This window comes from Botryllus schlosseri, chromosome 2 (genome assembly GCF_051294905.1).
Source record: "Botryllus schlosseri isolate E-star chromosome 2, Bs_hap1, whole genome shotgun sequence".
Lineage (NCBI taxonomy): Eukaryota > Metazoa > Chordata > Ascidiacea > Stolidobranchia > Styelidae > Botryllus > Botryllus schlosseri.
In genome coordinates, this window is record NC_137237.1 from 3,743,232 (window position 1) to 3,763,843 (window position 20,612).

Genomic DNA, 20,612 nt, shown 5'->3' on the forward strand with positions numbered 1-20,612 from the left:
GGGAAGTAATAACTAAAAAGATAATCACCGGCAATGATGACGCCGTGGTATTAGCGTATACTCAACGGTGGTGTCATGCAGACTGGACGTGGACAACTGGACATGTGTAGAAAAAGACGTTTCTAGCAATTGAATCATTTTGTTAGATTCGTTATTGTCGATCTGTCAACTTACAGAAAGTCGGTATTGATCTGCGTTGACGTTGCGAGCGTTGACTAACCTCGGTGGGAGACAGGATTTGCTTTAGTATGACTCGATGATGCCATCCAAACCTGTCCCACGTTTGGAGGTGATACCCCATGATTAGGGTGGCGATTTCGTTATCGAAGTGGAGTATAATGGTGTGCAATGCTATTTTACCAAGCTACACACTGTTCGCGGTGCAGAGACCAAGACATTTTGTTGTATCAAAAAAAACCATCCAGGGCTTTGGTGCGAACATGAATCAATGATTTCTTCGCGCAGTGTTGAAAATCATTGGTACGGAGTAACATTATTGCCTCTATAAAGTTCTCTATTTACCTAGCACCTTGAATCAAAGTTCATGATACGGAATGCGGACTAACGTCTCTTCGCACTGAATTGTGTTCATGTCAGGATATATTTTACAAACAACTAAATCCCTCTCTATTTGAATTTCCCTTAGAGCTCCGGTTCCAAAGCCCAGATCCCACCACAGTCGCAGAATCTCAGCAGCTCTGCCACAACACCATAATCAGATTAATTAGCTCACCAGCAAAAGCAAAAAGATCGTATCATATCTACACTCCATCGGATTCGCATCCTTACAAAACATCCTACTACTGCCGCATCGTTCTTGAAGACAAAATCTAAGTATTTGACCTACAGAAATGACCGTTTTTGAAGCTGTATAGTGTATATTGTACATATTTTAAACGACGCTACTAAATTACACAGGATATTCGCTCACGATTGATGGTTTGCCAAAGCGTCTGTAATCATAACAATTACATGGTCAGAGACACAACACCACGATAACGCGTTATATCAAGCAGACAGTTTGACAGGGTTATGATAGGACCCCGGTTCGAAAAACAAGCCCAAAAGATTTGTTGCACAGATAGAACGATAGTACAAAAACCATCCAATTCAAGGTCCATGATCCTTTCAGCATCGTCAAACGGAAATTCAATAAGGGGGTTGTTGATGAGGATAAGGTCCTGGCTGTGGCGGGTATCCTGGCTGCTGCGGGTAGCCTGGGTACTGCCCGGGCTGCGGAGGGTATGGTGTCATGCCCGGTTGCTGATAACCCATCTGGGGTGGTTGTGGGGGGTAACCGGGTGCCCCAGGTGGCGGAGCGTAGTATGGGCCTGCTGGATAAGGCGCGTACCCAGGTTGAGGATATCCGCCGTACGGAGGCATGGTATGGTACCTGTAGTAGTTGAATATTATATACAATTGTACATTTTTGAATAAAATAGTTGTACAATGTACATAGTTGAAATATACACCTGTGGCGGACTTTCACGAACATCACCGATCAAGTTAGTTAACTAACTTCTGTAGTTTTGAGTAGTTGTAGTTTTAGCTGCAAATTTTCTGAAGCCAGTGGTTCTAATTTCAAGCTGCAGGTTTTGAAAAGTGAGTGATTCCAGTTCTAGTTCTAAATTTTGAAAACTAAGTAATTCGTACAAGTCTGGCCAGGAGTAACTTTCACCACATAGTAGCGAATCGGAAGGAACATTTTGACTTCATGATTCGTGACACAACTGTCGGCATACAATATACGATTATGCCGGAATTGGAATTGAGCCAAATTTGGTGTGCAGGCTTCAATTAGATCACTTAACAATTTTATCAAGTAGCCAGTAGAATTTAAGAAAAAAAGTCATTTTTGAACACGGCCTAATGCGTATATTATCCTTGAAAGGTATATTGAAGTTCTGACCTCAAAGAGTATCTTCAAATACACTTGAAATATACCCAAAATACACAGCATTATAGTCAGGTTCGACATGAACAGCCAAAACTACGAGTAGCCTAGCCACAAAATTTGTTGACCAAAGAAAACGTCAACACTTCATCCCAGTCCTAATTACGGCCTCATTACCATCAAGAATAGTTGGGACTTTAATTCTTAGACTATTGCGAGTATAGAAAATATGACAAACAAAGGACAAGGAAAGTATAGCAACCCTGATTATAGTGCACCTGGCACCAAAAGGCACCGTGCAGATGCAAAACTTACCCTGGATAGCCTTGGGGAGGCTGGTAGCCGGATGGCGGTTGAGACGGGGCCGTCGATGGAGGTGCCCCAGATGGCGGGGCTGTGGCAGCAGCATTCGGTTGGGCAGGCGGAGCTGCGTTCCTCCTATTACAAAGAGTTGTGTTTGCTTCAGCCTGACTAACAATGATTTGACCACTCGAATCTGAATTTAGTATTAATTCGAATGATTCGATAATTATATTAAAGTCGAGTCATTTTCAATTCACGACAGAGTTCAAGTCAGTAGAGGGTCGGGTCCGAGTCATAGTGTTTTGACTCGAGTCCAAGTCATTATGCTCACTGTTCAGTTTTCAGTTCCAATCGGGTTCAACCCACTATATAGCTCGCATTCATTACAGTAATTTTCCTGGTCCTATTTTCCAAGTATCAGGACTGATGGAAGAAATACAAATAATGTGGTAACTTCACTATTCTTAGAAGTTACATTGAAATATCTGTCTTGGCCGCCCTAGTCTCGAGTCATATGACTTGGTTCGAGTCATGCGCAATGACTCGAGTACAAGTCGAGTCAATACAAAAGTTGACTCGAGTCGAGCCATTTTACGCATTTGACAAAATGACTGGAGTCAAGTCGAGTCACCATAAAATCACGACTCAAGTCATTACAACCCTGGTTCAACTCACTTCTCTGAAACTCTTCGGTGACATCGATCGCCCCGCATTCATAACATATATATTTTATCACTCTAAACGTGCATATTCAAAGTCGTAGTCGAGTCAATACACAAATTGACTCAAGTAAGAACTTCACTAACTCACGGAAGGTATAACGCACAGACTGACCTTGGAGCCGCTACTGGCGTCTTCGACTCCGTGGTGGGAACAGAGGGAGGAGGGGGCCTGGGGGGCGCCTGTCGTACCTCATCGTGATAAGAGGGTGGTGGTCCTGACTCGGCCTTACTTTGAGTCACGATAGACTGCTGCATGTCCCTAAACGACACAAGAACGGTTTGTGATTGAAAATTTATTACTCGAAACACCTAAATTACAGACAAACACAAAAGGAATTGGCAAAGTACGAAACACAGAATTTGAAGAAACTCTCGGGGGCACAGAACTTCAATACACAACTGAATAATTATATATTCATATTGAATAAACTCGAATATTTTCGGCTGACACTCGTCAGCAACTAGTAAAGAACATTGCATTTCAACAATCGTATAACCACATATGACGTCACCGGCATGAAATTTTGAATAATCAAGGCAAACAGATAGCTTATGCTCAGCTTAACGTGCTATTTTTAGATGGTACACAAACTCTGAAACACAGAATGCATCATAACGCCACCGTGATTAGAAATAATAAATTGAATGGTGTATGACGGAAATTAATTGCTTAAAACACACCTTTAACATGTATATTGGAAAGTATTTGGAAACTAGGAATCAAATACGGAATGTTGACTATGAAGAATGAATGGTAATGTCGAATGTGCAAATACGTATCGGTAAATAATATGAATTATATTGAATCTCTACCACAAGTAACGGGACCTTACAAAATGTACTATGAAAATGGCAAGTGAATTAGTACTAGTATACTGTTATTGGAACTATAAACAGGGAATCAATCTGCCATGAACCGTCGCCAGAGACGTGGGTCTTCGTATAATGCCGTCATTCACATCCAACTAAAATAATACAAATAACTTTACAAACTACAACCAAGTATGAAGGTACGGTGAACACTGGACAAATTAAACGCCGACCTCGTAAAATGTCAATTTCTATTTTGATTTACAAGTAGTTAATTATTAGGGTCGAGCCCAATAATCCGAGCGGGCTTAGAGAGTTAGATAATTCTAGTTGTCTAATTAGACCAGTTGAGGCGAACCAATCTAATTAGTAAAATTTTCTATGCAATCTAATTACTCGTTTTCTTGAAAATTCTACAGGAGAACTGTAGTGTGAAACCAGCGTGGAAAATATAGTATTTACGATGGCAAATTCTTCAATTAGATCTATCCACCGTAAATACTATGATTTGAAATCCTAAATTTTCAACATCAATAACTTGGCTTCTACACGTTGGAATCGATCCAAATTTCTTGTGCATCCATTTTTTAGGCAACCTAACAATTTTATCAAGTAGCCTGTACAATTTGAAAAAAAAAGTTATTTTTTAACGGCCCTAGTGTACAGAAATTTACCAATGTCATGCTCTTGAGAATGAGTTTTGATTCTGGTTGAACTTTGATTTTTTTTGCATTGATTGATCGCATGTGTGATAAAAAGACTACTCCAAGTCGTTTTGACACCTTCTAACTATTTTTTTGGTACCGTATATCACAATTTCATGGAGCTTTTGAATTGATAAAAATGTCAACACGGTGACTGAATGACATTCAGTAACGCTGGTATGTGTAACAAAAACCACTCGGACCGGAACTCACTTTAAAATCTCTTCCTTCTCCGTTTTCCTGGCAAACACCAGATCGCTGCATTTGTTTTGGAGCTTGATCAGCAACTCTGTCAGGTCGTTGTAGAACTTTTGTCCTTCCTGGAGAATAAGCGGTAGGGTGGTGACATTGTAGAATCAAATCAAAGAAATGCACATAGGCTAGTAATACTGGGCAAAATCGAGGACCTGACTGCTTCGTTTCCGAGTATAATTGAAAGTTACGAGTCAGGTCAAGTATTCCATCACCATTCAACGTTTAAGAACGTTATGTTTTTACGACTACAGTAAAATTCAATGCCAGTTGCCCATTTAGAAAATAATTTCGTATTTACGAGCACGATTATCCCAAAGCGCTTCGCGACTATACTGGAAGCAGATCACAGAAATTCCACGCTTACAAGAATATTCGCACCCTTGTGCTGGATATTTCAATGTTGCGATACGTCCAATCGCGGTTTTCTGACTCCCGCAGTAGACAAGAAACTCGTTAGTGGCAACGCAGCATGAAGTTGCTACTCAAGAGTGTACTTCTACCTTACAATTTCGTGGGGTAGCCACTAAAATTTGAAAATTTATATATTTAATTTCATCAAGTAAATCCAAATTTTTTTTTCGTATATAGCAATGCTTCTTCTATAGGTTGGAATTAAGCCAAAATTGGTGCGCAGCGTTTTATCAGGAAACCTTACCAAGTAGCCAGTAAAATGTTAAAAGAAAAACTCATTTTGTTCAACCTGTTCATACTTGTTTCAAATTTCAGCGTGCAAATCTCCGAGCCTGTCTAGGTACCGAGTATTGCCATACCTGTAAATTCGAAAGAACTTCCATGTAGCCATCGTGGGCCGCCGCGATTTTCTTGAGGACCTCGTCGCGGTTATTGCCGCCTCCGCCTGATTTCAGCACCCTAAACTGTTCGCTGGCTCTCTGCCAAAAGACAAACAATGTTACGTTTTCAAGCGCGTGATTATTAGACTATATAAAAGACACTGTGGCTGAATAGCACGCCCGTACCGCAAACACATCGAGCATACAATGATTTGTTAAAACCGGCGGTGGTATAAGATCCCACAAAAATTCATTATCGCCATGCTCAATTGCCCATGTCATCAAGGAATACATAACCATCTTAAGTGTCATAGAAAGAATGATTTTTTCATCATTTTTTTCACAAACTCTGCACTTGAATAATGTATTCATATTGAAATAAACCGAATATTTTTAGCTGACACTCGTCAGGGGTAATCGTCAGCAACTAGTAGAGAACTGGAAAAAACACTGTATGTCAACAATCATATCACAATCGTATAAACTACGGGTGGGACATAATTCGGTGTGATGCGAGTGTGTCGAGTTCTTTGTAGATTAAATCTATGGCACGGCCTATATAGTAGAGGCAATTTAAGTAATGCTGATTATATTTTCAGAGGTGCTGTCAAGTCGGGACTGTCAGGTTATACATGATGTCTTATCCAGCAATATCAGGCTAAAAAACTATCCCAAGTCGATAACCTCCGATCTCGCAAGATTAAAAAGTCGCGCCATAAATAAACTAATAAACAAAATAGGAGGACATGATATATCTTTCGTATTAGGCCTATTGCAGATGCGATTGTGTAGGCCGACTGATGATATCGTGCGCACCAGGCAAAGCAGATGCGATTGTGCTGGCCATCGATTGTATAGTGCGCACGGGGCCTATCACAGTTGCGATTCTCCAAGCCAGCGGAACTAGGCTTGTTGGAGACGTGATAAATCAGGTGACCGTTGCCGAAGAGCGCAGCAATCAATGACCTCATATCGCAATCATCTCAGCGGGAGATCGTGCCGCGTTACATTGTGCAGCGCAATATGCACAGACGAATGTCGCTAATTGGCAATACGCCTCTCGATAATTGGCCGCGTGCAACACTGATAATACGACTTATTGAATTGCAACCGAGTAATAGCGTCAGAACAGTCATTTCACAAGGACGGGGTTTGGCGCTTCGACAGGCGGGGTATCGACCCCCAAACCCCTCCCCTGGCTATGCGCTTGGGATAGATGCACACAAACATGTCGGTTAATGCATTTATGTATAAAATAAGGGAATGAATGAATTACTTAAATGATGTGGTGCAGATATGTATGTAAACGGTCACAGTACAGGCCTTATCTAAAAAGTCATACAAGCCGTACTTGAATGAATGCTAGAAGACTGGGAATACCTGAATGTTTGCCAGAACAGATTCTTGCCGATGGACGGATCCAGTGACTTGCTCGATGAGAGGTTGATAGATGCGGTCAAGCTCCTCCACAGAAAGCGCTTCCTCGTTGAGAGCCCCGTCTGCCGCAAGAGCCTAAAATTCAAATTAATCAATCCCCAATCGGCGCAAAATCTGCATCGTCGTTTGAATCAATTTACCTGCGTGAATTTATCGGCCATATCGCTGTTGGCAGAACCGATTTCGTTTTCGATAACTTCCCTCTCCGCTTTCAAGGTCTCCGCTTGTTCGCAAAGCTGACGCAACTCCACAACCACCTAAGACAAAATCAAAATACCAACCACTGAAAATACTATTTTTCCCGCCATGAATGAGATTTAATTAAAATCAAAAAGATTTCCCACTCCGATAACTTTGCGTTGGAGTTGAACAAATTTAATAATATGCATCGTTTTTCAAGCAACGTAACTATTTGATGTGATCCCTAGAGTAATTTGAAATTTTGTTTGCTAAATCCCAAATATTCTACAATGGTTACTTCAATTCTGCAGGTTTGAATTGAGCCTATTCAAGCGTATCGTCTATATAGCCAACGACATAATTTCGTGGGACCTCCGGTAAAATTTTAAAATTATTCTATTTCTTCATTTAAATCCAAAATTTATCCTCCAGCAACTTCACTTCTGCGGGTAGGAATTGAGTCAAATTTGATGTGGAGCACTATTGGCAGGCCGTGTTATTTTTGGCATATGCCAAAACTGCCAAAAATAACTTATTTTTGGCATTTTTCGATTTTTATTTTTGGCAGTTTTGGCATCGTCCTCTAAATAGATAGTTTCAGCCTCGAATTAGTCACAAAAACGCTTTATTTGGGCTAGTTTGTCAAAAGCCACCACAAAATGCGCAGCATCCACGTATAATCAGTGCCAACAAAATGTGCAGTATCCATCGGAATCGGTGCCAATAAGAAAAAAAAAACGAAAGAAAAGCCTAACAAACACGCTCAACAGCTGATTGTAACAACAGCTGTTGAATAGACTTAAATCGTTTGCACTGTGCTTCCAAACTCAGGTCAGCTTAGTTTCTCCTAAATTCATTTCTCGCCAAGCGAATCTGGGAAATATCGGCTTCAACAGTAGCCGTTGAGGGAAAAAACTTTGCCCGTCATCCACAAAAGATTTTCAGAGCTTCAAAATCTTTGGAGGGCCGAACCGGCTTCCATGCATCATGAAAAGAGATCACTTTGCCAGTGCCATCGATCTCATCGCGGAAAGAATTTTCTTCCCGATCCTTTTCCAGGAGTTTCCTGTGCTGTCTCTCAACACATTCTATTTAGTAGCCCGACTATCATTTCTCCTTCAGTCTACCGATATATTTTTGGAGGACTTTTGTCACTTCAGGTGGCTTTAATATTACCAACTCGCATGGAAGAGTCCTGGGAAGGTTAGATTGTTTTAGAACATTGACACAACAAGACTGTCTGGCAAAACGAGACTATGCAGCTCAGAAATAGCCAGATAGTTTGTTGCGTCACAATGTTCAACTCGATCACAATGCAAACATCGTGGATTATTTTGGGGGTTCCAATTCCATGAGCAGAATATAATTTATATTTTAATAATCAGTACTGCGGCAGCTTCTCATTGATACCCAATTTATCAAATTTAGCGCTCGACAAGCCGGTCAAAAATGGTCGTAAAATTGCCTTTGGACAAATGGAAAGTATGACGTAAACCAAATGCAGTCAGCCGTTCAATCTCGCTGTGCCCACACCATTTAGGACACCATGCTTTCACCCCCAATGGGTGGGCTGGACCCAGATTAAGAAACCTGCCTTTCATAAACGCTCTTCTCGCTTGTAACGCGGTCCTGTTAACACAACACCATTAACGAAATACACTATTTGGCAGGCCGTGTTATTTTTGGCATTTTCAAATTTTTATTTTTGGCAGTTTTGGCATCTGGCTCCTGAAATGCCAAAAATAACACGGCCTGACTATTGGGCAACCCAGCAATTTCCAAGGTGCCCAGTAAAATTTGACCGAAAAAGGTCCTTGAACAAGCCCAGTGGTCAATGAAACTTGAGATTAATTACTGCACGAACACTGAACAGTCAAAAAGCAACATTTCTACAATCTCGAATCAAAAATGAACACGACTTTGTTTATAAAATATAACTGAGCCCTGCTGTGACAGCCAACAGTCCAACACCATCTTGTATTTCAAAAATTAGTCAATATAAAATTACACATACATGCAATTCCAATTATGCAATACAGAAACATCTCTGCCCGATCGTTCAACTCACCGGGTTATCTTTCAAAGCGGCTACTTTGCTGGCAGAGGGTATCGAGCTTTTCAGTCTGTCGACCGGCATGCAGAGCAGCTCCATGCCTTCACGGTGTTTGCTGACTTTCTCCTTAACGATGCCGTCGGCCGTTGTCGCATTTTGAATGATCTTGCCGTACTTGTCAACCTCTATAGAAATCGGGGCGGAGTGTCAAATAAAAATATTTCGATTTCAGAAAAGCGGACTTGATAAACGGCGCCAAATATCAGATAATATATTTCTACTGTGGTTTTAGGTTCGTGCGATCTCGCAAAATGAACTAATTCTGCCATATTTTATACTAGAAAGCTAGTTTTGGTGTAGTAACGTTTCTATCTTGATTCCATAGAGCATTGTCTTGAACACGAAAGGAAGAAACTTGTGAGCATATTGGAAACACATTCCCTTCAAGTTATTCAAATAAGGATGATGAGAGCATAAGGCGTACGAAAATTTCCAGCTTTTCCAAATGACATAAATGCTAGATTTTGGTTACAGTTTTTCCAAGCTCGGCTTGTTCTCCGGTGACATTTTCAGGACAACCAGAAAATAGATCAGAATCATAATGAGAACATACAAACATTTCACAAATTATATTAAAATTAGAATCAGAGCAAAGAAATGTTTCACAAATTAGATTGCGCTATAATTAGAATACTATAATTATCCAATTGTCTAAGTCTGGTGGACATGCGGTTGATTAAGATGCGTTGTAGAGAAGATAATTTTATGGCTATCACATACAACCAATGAAATAAAGGCAGCGTTGGTTGAGTTAGTGCAGACTTATTATCGATTAATGGCAATCAAGTTTGGCTGTGAACCGCTGCGACTAAAACAAAGCGCGGACATTGAAACCTGAGATTAATCGCTTCATCAACAGAAGCGATACCACAGTCTCGTATCAGAAATTGTCAATGAAAGACATTGTTGTCGTTGCAGGTTCTAAAGAAGGTCTATTGATCTGACGAGTTTCCAAAATGAACGCAGCTTCATTGATAAAATATAGCACAGCCATAATGTCAGGAGCAAGCATTGAATCAAATGGCAGTCAATTATAATTATTCGAAGAAATACCATTATTGGTGATAGACTGTTGATGTGCCAAGTCTTTGAATTATTCACTACTTGCTGACGATCACCCTTGACAAGTGTCAGGCTTCGACAGCTGAATAATTAGACTAATTAGAATGAAATAATCTTAATCTAATTCTGATCGGTGAAATATTTCCATGCCCTCAATTTTAATTCTGATCTAATTTATGGCCTTGCTGAAAATGCTACAGGAGAGCTGCATACCGGTAGCGTAAAACGACTTAAGCTTGGTGTACGAACATTGGCCATTCCCATGCTTACGAGGATGAACTCTGACTCGATACCAGCTGAACTTTGTTCAGGTGTCAAAGTTTCCGCGAATTCAGCAATTCTAATTCTAATCTTATTCCCAAAAGCTGTCTCTATTCCAGTTGTCCCAAGCCGGGCGACTGTCACCCGAAAATGTTCGAGTTTATTCCAATACGAATAATTTATCCAGTTCCAATTATGCGATATATCAAAATCACAAAGACATGTGGTATCCGGAATTTCATTTACGAGAATAACTTCAATACTGTGCCATAACAAATAGCCTGTTGAACACCTCACCTTGTCTCAATGGTTGCGTGAGTTCGACGGACTTTGTCCTGGTCCATTTGGCGCCAAACTTGGCTCGTAGCTCGTCGTCGCTGGCCTGTTCCTCGTTCAGCATTCTGGTGACCTATAAGATGCAAAGAGCTTGACGCTTAGTCTAATCAAATGATAACTAACGCGCACCATGAAAAGGAAATTTGGAAATGGAAAGGACATTTTTGTGTAGTGACATTGTAACAAAATACTTTTAGTGATAGATTAACAATCGTCAAAATATTGATTTTTGGTCTGTGTAACTGGAATCATCATTCTGATTTTAGGAAAGGTACACATTTGAATTTTCTAAATCATTCATAATGTACGTGATGTCATAATGAATGGTACTCAAGTAATGGACTTGAAGCTCCATATACGATTCGTAATCAAATCGGTTAAAAGAGAAACAACGAGCGTATAATTTCAGTACACGATAACACCATCTCTCACTAAATCGTATCGAATCATTAAAATTAATACTCTATTCAGATTAAAGTACTCAAATCATTGTACCCATCAACAACAATAACACAAAACCATACCTCGTTCAAAATCTGTTCGTTACGTTGCAAGCTCTCCGGCAAGTCTCTCTGCAGAGTGTCGATGGCTTGGACGCCGCCCTTGCTGAGAACCGCCTGCGATTTTTCAAGGATGGACGGGGGAAGCTGATCGCCGCCAGACGCGTCTTCTAGCGACGCAGGCAAATTCAAAGACGACATCACTCTAAAAGGATAAAAAAAAGTAACGTAAAACAGTTATTTTGCGCAGATGCGGTCAAAGTTAGTAAGTAGTCAATGTTGATACTCAGGTTGAAGGCGCAATAACGTCGTAAATTTACACTGGGTTGCAAGTAGAAGTAGCATTTCCAAGGCCTTCCAAAATATGGCTAGGTTAAAGACCGTTGCATCCGACATCAGGGTTGTAATGACTCGACTTGAGTCCGACTAGAGTCGCGATTTTCTGACGACTCGACTTGAACTCGAGTCATTGCGCGTGACTCGAACCAAGTCATTGGACTCGAGACTCAGATGGCCAAGACTGATGTTTCATTGTAATTTCGAAGAATAGCAAAGTGACCACACTATTGGCATTTCGACTATTGGTACTGGCACTTGAAAATACGACCAGAAACTGCTAAAAGGACTCGAGACTCAGATGGCCAAGACTGACGTTTCATTGTAATTTCGAAGAATAGCAAAGTGACCACACTATTGGCATTTCGACTATTGGTACTGGCACTTGAAAATACGACCAGAAACTGCTAAAAGGGAGGAAAACTAGTATATTATGAATGCGAACCATTCGATATCACCAAACACAGTTATAAAAAGTGGGTTTAACAAGAATTTAACTGGAAACTGAGCAGTCAACACAATGACTTGGACTCGGACTCGAGTCATAATACCATGACTCGGACTGTAGGACGTAGCAGTAGGACGCCGGAACTTCAATTGCATAATTACTAGGGCTGGGCAAAATCGAGTACCTGAGTGATTCGATTCAGAATCACGTATTATGCTTCGAGTCGAGTCGAGTATTCGAGTATCATTCATTATGACGTCAAAACAGAATGGAAGATGTCAAAGTTCAAATATGTACCTTTCATGCCACCCGAAAGTTATATAATACCTGTTATCCATCACAATAAAAATACTAAAAATATTTTTTCGACCTTACCGATTTCATTGCACTTAGTGACAATGTTGTGGGCTGGTCAATTAAGGTTTAAAGGCTTGCACAGTGGAAAATAGTATCGAAACTATAATTCTCGTCGATAAATAACTTTCAGTGGTGAGGAGCGTGTAATTTCGGTACTCGAAAAAATCGTCTTTTACTACTCGACTCGAATCATTAAAATTATTACTCGATTCAGATTCGAGTACTCGAATCATTATGCCCAGCCCTAATAATTACCAAAAAATTGCGTGTTGCATTGCCGCAGAGCAGTGTTTCTCAAACTTTTTGTATACCCGTACCATTTCGAGCCTTCTTACTGAGCTCGTGTACCACCTTGTTATATCGACCGTAACAGTGGCTTACAGCGCGAAAGTGACACTATTTTCGCTTGATCACAAGTCTATAGTGCCGAGAATAGTTTGTCACAAATTGTGTGACATGAAGGCAAGATTTGGTATGATGGATTTGTTATATTTGTTCATAAAAATTCGTCCAGCTGTTATAAAATGAGCTTTGAGCGCTTTTTGGAGTATATGAATCTCTCCTGGCTTGACTCCTGGTTGGATAATGGCGACCATCGATGCGCGTCTGATCAATTTCAACCACTGGCCATAGTTGCGCATACGAAGAGAGGAATCTAACATACTACATTGTTTGTACCATTAGGTCATTACTACATCAAGGATTCTCGGTAACTGGGAGACCATGAAACCCAGTGTTACTTGGATGCAAAGCAAATTAGAAATTTTGATCTAAATATTATTTTTTCAATTCATAAATTTGTAGGTTCGATGAAGTTACTCGTGTACCAGTTTGGATGCTTCCGCGTACCACATTTTGGGAGCCATTGCTTCAGAGGCCTAACAAACGTTCACAAAACGAAACTGATGTCTAAAATCGCAGCGAAACTTTTATCAGCCATTAAAATGCTAAGAGGATTATTTACGGGGGAAATAAAGGAAACACGGCTCACCCATTGAGCAGGGTGGTCTGCTCTCTTAATCTGGCGACCTCCCTCTCAACGACCTCCTTCCTGCGATTCTCGAACGACTGCAGAGCGTTGTGAATCGAAAGCGGCAGCAGGCTGGTGAATGTGTCTGTGTGTGAGAGAGAGAGAGAGAGAGTAAGCAATTCGTCAACTACAAACTCGAAACATAATTCCCACATGAAATTTCTGTGGCAATTCACGATACCAGATGTGGTCAAATTTGAAGAAGTCAGCAGTGCTACTCAAGTAGGATTAGTGCATCAGATTTTGTCGTTTGTCCTTTTATATTATCTGCTTTCACTTTTCATTCAGCGTGCATGCCTCCTCTTACATCACCTCGACCCAGGTCTGATTTCAAAGACTACTCCAAGTCGTTTCGACCCTTCCTATCTTATCATTGTATCGCAATCTTGTGGTGCATTGAAATGATAAAATTATTAATAAACTAATACTGATACTGAAGAAACGTCATAAATTTGTGTAACTACAACTACAAGTAGAAGAAGCAATCTCAAAAACATGTCAAAACTACTTTGAAGTAGAGGTAGCAAATCAAAATGTGAAAAATACTTCAGCAATTAGTTTCAAAAGGTACATTTGGTTAACAGATCACATAATTTCAGCAGTTAACCGCCTTCAAAATTGCAAGAACTCTCTTCTTGACTAACGCAGAATGACCAACGACACCACAAGCTGGTGCAATTTCTTGAAACATATTCAGTTACCATAATACAGGACTCGGGTGTCATTAAAATTTCACTCATCAAAGTCACGAGATCGCATCCCAAAACCAGATTACACTTCGCAAAATCCAAGGTGTAAAAGTTTGTATTTCTTCCCAAAAAACTGTCAAGTAGAAGTAGAAGTAGCCAAAACACATGATTAAGTACTAAGAAGTACTACATGTAGGCAAAATGTACTTTGTTACCGCCCACCTCTGCATGAAACAGACACATTCCCTTTTATCGTTCTACCTCACCTGTGAATTTAGCACTGAGAACTTCCGAAGTGTTGAAGTCTTTAGGCTTGGCGATGACCGCTTTCCCGATAGGTTGGAGCGCCGATTCTTTTGGAATTGTATCGTGATAGATAAAGTCGTTCTCTTTGCCAGATGCCTATAAACGGAGAGCATCGCAAAGTTAACACTGATGCATAGCAGGCCGCAAAAATTCATTTCCAGCGATTGAATCCGAAGCTAACCTGCAGCTGAGTCGTGACTTTGGTACCGAAATCTTTCGCCGACCACCCTGGGAGCAGGTCGTTACCTTTAGCAAGTGCTTTCAGCATGGGCTCCACTTTCTGAAACATAGCACAGGTGTAAACTTATGTTGCTGCTTAGGGATTCAACTTCTTCATTGCATATGGCTGGGAGTTGTATTGGCTGGTTAACTAGTTGTTTTAAACCGATGAAGACAACAGGGAAGCACCATACAATGCTGGTTGCTGTAAGCAGGTCACGGCCAGTTGGAACATTTTGTCTCTATAGAAGTATCGATTTCTATTAATTTATCGCAGTTCCTGTATGAAAATTCAGACCAGACTAATGCAACAGTAATAGCGGTGTCAAAGACATAGGGGTGTTACTGTATCAATGTTAACGATCAATTTTGAAACACACGATTAAATTTTAAAAGAATCTAGCGGTAGTTGATCAAGATAACATGGTCCCTAGCGACAGACACATCAATGACAACAATTATACTTTATACTCCGGCCAAAAGAATATTTGGTTTCACAATTACAAAAATGACATGGTGCCAATTACGGTATGTTTCCGATGATCCATTCGACTTGACTTCTACCACAACTGGCCCCCACATAATGAGAGGCAACGTAAATTCTAAATTCACACTAAATTACAGCCTGTAATGCAGGCTAATATCCAGATATCAGCATGGTACTGCCTATAGCGTGTAAAAATGCGATTGATTACAGGTATATATCTATGCTTAGATCATTTATACAGCCAGACATATGGAGTAGGCTATGAGGAAATGCAGAAGAGTGTAAATTCCTCACACATACAATCATCTTTCCAAGTGATCAACACAAGCAGGATATTTTACTAGATATAAACTGGATTGGATACAAATTTCCACAATACCATGATCAAGTACAATACGAATTGAGCTCATCCACTCACAAAATTTGCTTAACTATTTCACTTTAATCCACGAGCAGTGAAGTATTATCATAGTAAAAACGCTCCTGTTACTATGGTTAAGTGTGGATGCTACAGTAACTGATTATACCTTGCTTGCATGAATGAACCATTCAAGGACAAAGTTATGTTCATACACATCAGGAATGTATCCTTTCGCACAATGCCAAGTTAGGAATAATGAAAATTAGTGAACCATGGCCAGGCACAATTCATGAACAACCATGATATTAAGCGATCTGCACTTAGAAACTTATAAGAATGAGCCATTGAGCCTTACCCTTAAACGAGCAATTTCTTCTCCGTATTTTTTAGCGTTGTGAGCAACTGTAGCTTGATGAAATTGGGCGAGGCACTGTAAAAACACCTTAGTTAGCAACACAAGTTTGAAGTCGCACAAATCATCTTATTAACTCACCAAAAATTTGTCATGGCGTATCGATATCGCCTGTGCTACGTCCTTGGGAAGGGATTGCCCGCACTCCACGACACATTGATTTGCTTCCGAGTACAAGGTAGCTGCTTGGTTGGCAACTTTCGCCAAGATGTCTGGCTTCATTTTGCCTGAAAAACAATCACGCACTGAGTGAAAAGAGCTTCTCGGAGGTACAGAACTTCAATATACGATTGAATAGCATAAGCATATTGAAATAAACCCGAATATGTTCGTAAGAGGTAATCGTCAGCACCTAGTAGAGCATAGGAGCATTCTATATCAACAATTTCATCGCGAAATATGAAATCATACTTGAGGTACCGTGCCGGTAATTATACAAAAAGATCTCAAACACGTGGTCAAGTCTGGCCACCATATCTATTCAAAATAATGGTGCACCATTGATGTCTATGATTAGATATTCTAACAAAATGAAAAAAAGAGCTGACCATCATTTCAATGGTGAAAATTCAAAATCATTTAGTAAATGATCGACTATTTGGAAAGCACTTATGACATATTTTGAAATCGAATAAAATTCAGTTGAGGAAAGATTACTTAATCAGACATTTATGGAATTAAGTTCCATGAAATGGAAGATCTCGTTCACAATTACACAAGTACATCATTAATACTACAATTCCCTCACTATTTCCAGACCCCGATGTGCCATAGCTATTTTGCCTGCTGTGCTGACATATGCCACTTAATTTTCATTGCCTATCTTTTTCGTGATATCTTTCGTTACTTTTAATTCAGTGTCCATGCCTTATATTTACATGTTCTTAGCTGAGTTGGGTGTCATTTTAAAACCCTCCCTACCTTTTCATTATGTCTCAGTCTTGCAGACTGCGGTGTTTTGAAATGATGAAATTATTAACAAACTGGGCTCGAACTAATGTTAACAGCATATGGGAATTTGTACATTACGGTATCTGAAGAGACTTTCGGAGGTTACAGATTGGAATATGTTATTCAAATAGATTATTATTCATCTTACCAGAACTAGCTTTCTCGTAAAAGCATTCCTGAGCCTGAGCAACCATAATAGCTTTGAACGCAGTCAATATCACCGGCATCAAGTCCTGTGTGGGATTTTGGTTAGTCACCGACATAATCCTGTCCTTGATGTGCTGAAACATCCCGGCAGCTTCCTGCAATAAATGTGATAATAACCTTGAGGAAAAGATAGCGCAGTGTGTATAATAAACATACCACAAAGTGTGTTGCAGCAGCTTTCAAGCCATCGTCTGAGTTAAGATTTGTATCGCTTGCTAGTTGACTCTTCAGAGCGGCGATATTGAAGATTACGCAGAGAAGCTCAAATTCTCCAGATGATAATACTAAAACGATAACAAAATGTGGGTTTCAATACAGAGAGATTGCACGAAAAACACAAAGTTCCAAGCAGCACATACCTAGCTTGGAAGGGCCACTAAAAAGCGACCCCTTATCGAAGGCATCTTTCCAAGCGAATGATACGTTGACCCCACCACTCTCCCGAAACGGAACTTTTCTGTTAAGTGCTGAAAACTGGTCGTAATATCTGAATTGGGAAATTTCATTGTTTATGACGACGAATAGCAGGCCCAACCATCAAAGAGTTATGAAGTGCTTCTAGCAAGCCACTTCAAAAACGAATGATCAAATTCAAATCATTTTCCAGCACAATAGGCAAATTGTACAAATATATAATACAGTAGCCCGAAATGTTGTTTAACCAGATTTTCCAGAATTCGGCTGCAAATATTGGCATAATATATTAATATGACATCTATTTCAAGTGTTTCATTTAGCATTTAGCTTAGGGATCGCGGCAAGGCAAACCATGGATCTTGTATCATAAACCACAATATCTAAGTTAAGGTATCATATCTTTTACGCCGCTCCATGCAATAGATAGTGTATTGATTGGTTTTGGAGATTTGACACAGCCTACCGTATCGCATCTATTATGAAGTTCACAGATATTCGACAACCATGATTTTTGGTGGTTGCGGCCAAGTGTTCTACCAACATTCATTGGAGGAAACATGGCATACTCCACAAGTTACTTCATGTATAATATACTCATATTATTCAAATCCCAATATTTGGTGCGTCAGCACTCAGCAACCAGTAGAGAAGTGTTACTTTGTAACACTAGTGGTGTTCAAAGCCTAGGAAACAACAGAATGACCAGCTTATAGTTAATACAATAAACATGGTCAACTAAAATCATGATTTCAGCAATGCTAATACACGTACCTTAGCAGCAGGTTTAGCGAACTTGAACTTCGATCTTGAACTTTTCCGACAGCTGATTTTCGGAGACTATTGAAGTCTTTTATGTGCTTGATCAAATCATCATCAACCTGTTAAGTGCATCGTGTGTTAACAGCATATAGGAGAGTAGGTATTGAGAATGAATACGCTACTAACGATACCTTGTCAAATGTATTCTTCGCGAATGTTTCAATAGGCTTTGCAAGGTCCACATCACTCGATTTTTTCAAGGGAGCCACAATAAACCTCCCTACTTCTAAGGAATATGCCATTTTAACTGAGAACGAAGTCATGCAATCGACAATTGAATATGATGCAGCAACATCAAGGTTATTCTGAAGAAATGGGTTATAGGGCAAGTTTTTGCTGCACTGAAGTCACGAAAAAGTTGCATTTATAATTTTTGTTCAATTATTAGGTATCGGATACTCGAAATGTTCGGTTGTATAACAGCAAGACAATTATGCAATATGGAAGTTATTTTCCCAAAAAGAAGCCAAACAGCATTGGGATAACCCCCTTCCCCCTAACAAAAGTCAAATAACACACCCAAAACTCCCTATGTCTGCAAACTTGACCCAAGAGTCCTAAGGCATTACAGAAAAACTCACTCTCGGCGGACAAGAGGTAACAAAATAACATGTAACGATTTAATTGTACCAACGGCCATGCCCGAATATGTTCAATTATTAATTAAGTGGCCTTCATTTTCCAATCCAACAGCTGTCTCAGCGCTACTGGTAAGTCTTATTACGTGGGCTGAGAGGATAAAAAGTTTATAGCGACATATATATGCAATTACAACCTATTTCATTCATGCATTATAGAAAACTTTGGCTCCTATGGCGACCAGGTCACATAAACTTTGCTGACCATCGAAATCACGCGACGGGGTACTTGGGAGAGCGAAGCCCTCATGAGTTTGGTTTATCACGCTATGGGTGCCCAAGACAATCGTTTTTAGGGGGCTGACGAAGTGCTGTTACGGTCCTCCCTCTCACCCATTGTCTTTATTACAGTCCTTACAATATGAGGTGGGGGGCGCTGGAGCACGATAATTTTTGAAAGGGGGCGCTGGAGGAAAAAAGGTTAAGAACCACTGGTATAGGCTATACAAGTAAATATATGAATTTCATTCTAAATCCACAGGAAGTTCAAATTGTGTTTCCTCTCATGTAGCCTAAAGTGTTCTAAGCTATGATCGATTTCAGCGGTGAAGTTTTGTAAATGTTGTACGAATGTAATTGTGGTGCTACATCCTATGTGCGTGTAATAAGTTTGAAGCAGAATTGCTTTCTTGTAATCCTTTGTGCAATTTGTTGTGCGCTTATAAATGCGTTATTGCGCTTGGTACATTAGATATATCTGCCATGAGCTTAAATTTTGCTGTGAAGCGAGGCGATTTCAAACGTTTCATTATAAAAAAAAACACAAATACCAAAATATTGTGATAGAATGAACAGATGGAAGGAGTCAAAACGAAGGCAATCAATCTAACTCACATCTGAGTCCACAAATATGGCAAAAAATGTAAGAACTTCTTAAAAGTGGTGTCGAGAATGTACACACACAACGAGTATGTATGAGCTTACTGAAATTGTTTCAATGGGCAGGCGATGAACAGGCAATTTACAGCACTGGGTACAGTCAAAATTGGTGTTTCAAAATTGACCAAAATCAAAAGTTAACGACGCCTTCATTTCACAAATATAAATCATTACCCGTGCGTTTGTGGCCCATATACGCTACCCATGTAGGATATTATATATGTCTGATGTAGGAGTATAGCTTACTATATGCGTATGCTGTCTCTATCCCATACTCACTGTATGTTTATAAGGCATAAAAGAAAACAATGATATCAGTATTAATATTCGCCATTCGGCCTGTCAATTCTAAATAACTGAACCACGGTCTCGGTCTGGATCGCAGGTCGATGAGGCCTCGTTATACTCAATCAGCCATCAGGCAGCCTCAGCAATAAAATAGCCATGCAATGTCACAGTGCACCTGTGGGCTGTGGAACAGGCACGGCAAAACCAGTAAGAAAACTCCATAACTGCTACTTCCGATGAAGGTTGTGACTCGGAGATGCACGTACTGTTCTTGAGATCGATGACGCGTAAATACTACAGTTACACGGACCTGGCTTTCGAGGCTAAAAATACTGAGCCATACGTCGCAGTCAGCTGGTTTGGGCACAACACAAATATGCTTCATCACAATCACGTGATC

The 20,612-nt window shown here is 40.1% G+C and overlaps 1 protein-coding gene across 2 annotated transcripts; it reads right to left on the reverse strand.

Moving 5' to 3' along the window:
- Window positions 1-858: 858 nt before the first annotated feature.
- Window positions 859-18,694, reverse strand: LOC145433043 (programmed cell death 6-interacting protein-like). 2 transcript variants are annotated; one of them, XM_080309941.1, is made up of 20 exons: window positions 18,539-18,694; window positions 18,360-18,466; window positions 17,531-17,658; window positions 17,328-17,455; window positions 17,113-17,266; window positions 16,095-16,240; window positions 15,957-16,031; window positions 14,716-14,814; window positions 14,495-14,630; window positions 13,501-13,624; window positions 11,393-11,573; window positions 10,830-10,941; window positions 9,165-9,334; window positions 7,057-7,173; window positions 6,860-6,991; window positions 5,459-5,578; window positions 4,647-4,753; window positions 3,032-3,178; window positions 2,210-2,332; window positions 859-1,393 (listed from the first exon to the last, which is right to left on the reverse strand). In XM_080309941.1, exons 1-20 carry the CDS (start codon window positions 18,668-18,670, stop codon window positions 1,150-1,152), a joined length of 2,682 nt encoding a protein of 893 aa, XP_080166067.1. In that variant the 5' UTR covers window positions 18,671-18,694; the 3' UTR covers window positions 859-1,149. The 2 variants fall into 2 exon arrangements, with proteins under 2 accessions (XP_080166067.1, XP_080166068.1); XM_080309942.1 differs by lacking the exons at window positions 859-1,393; window positions 2,210-2,332 and having other exon boundaries at window positions 3,080-3,884.
- Between the last annotated feature and the right edge of the window lie 1,918 nt (window positions 18,695-20,612).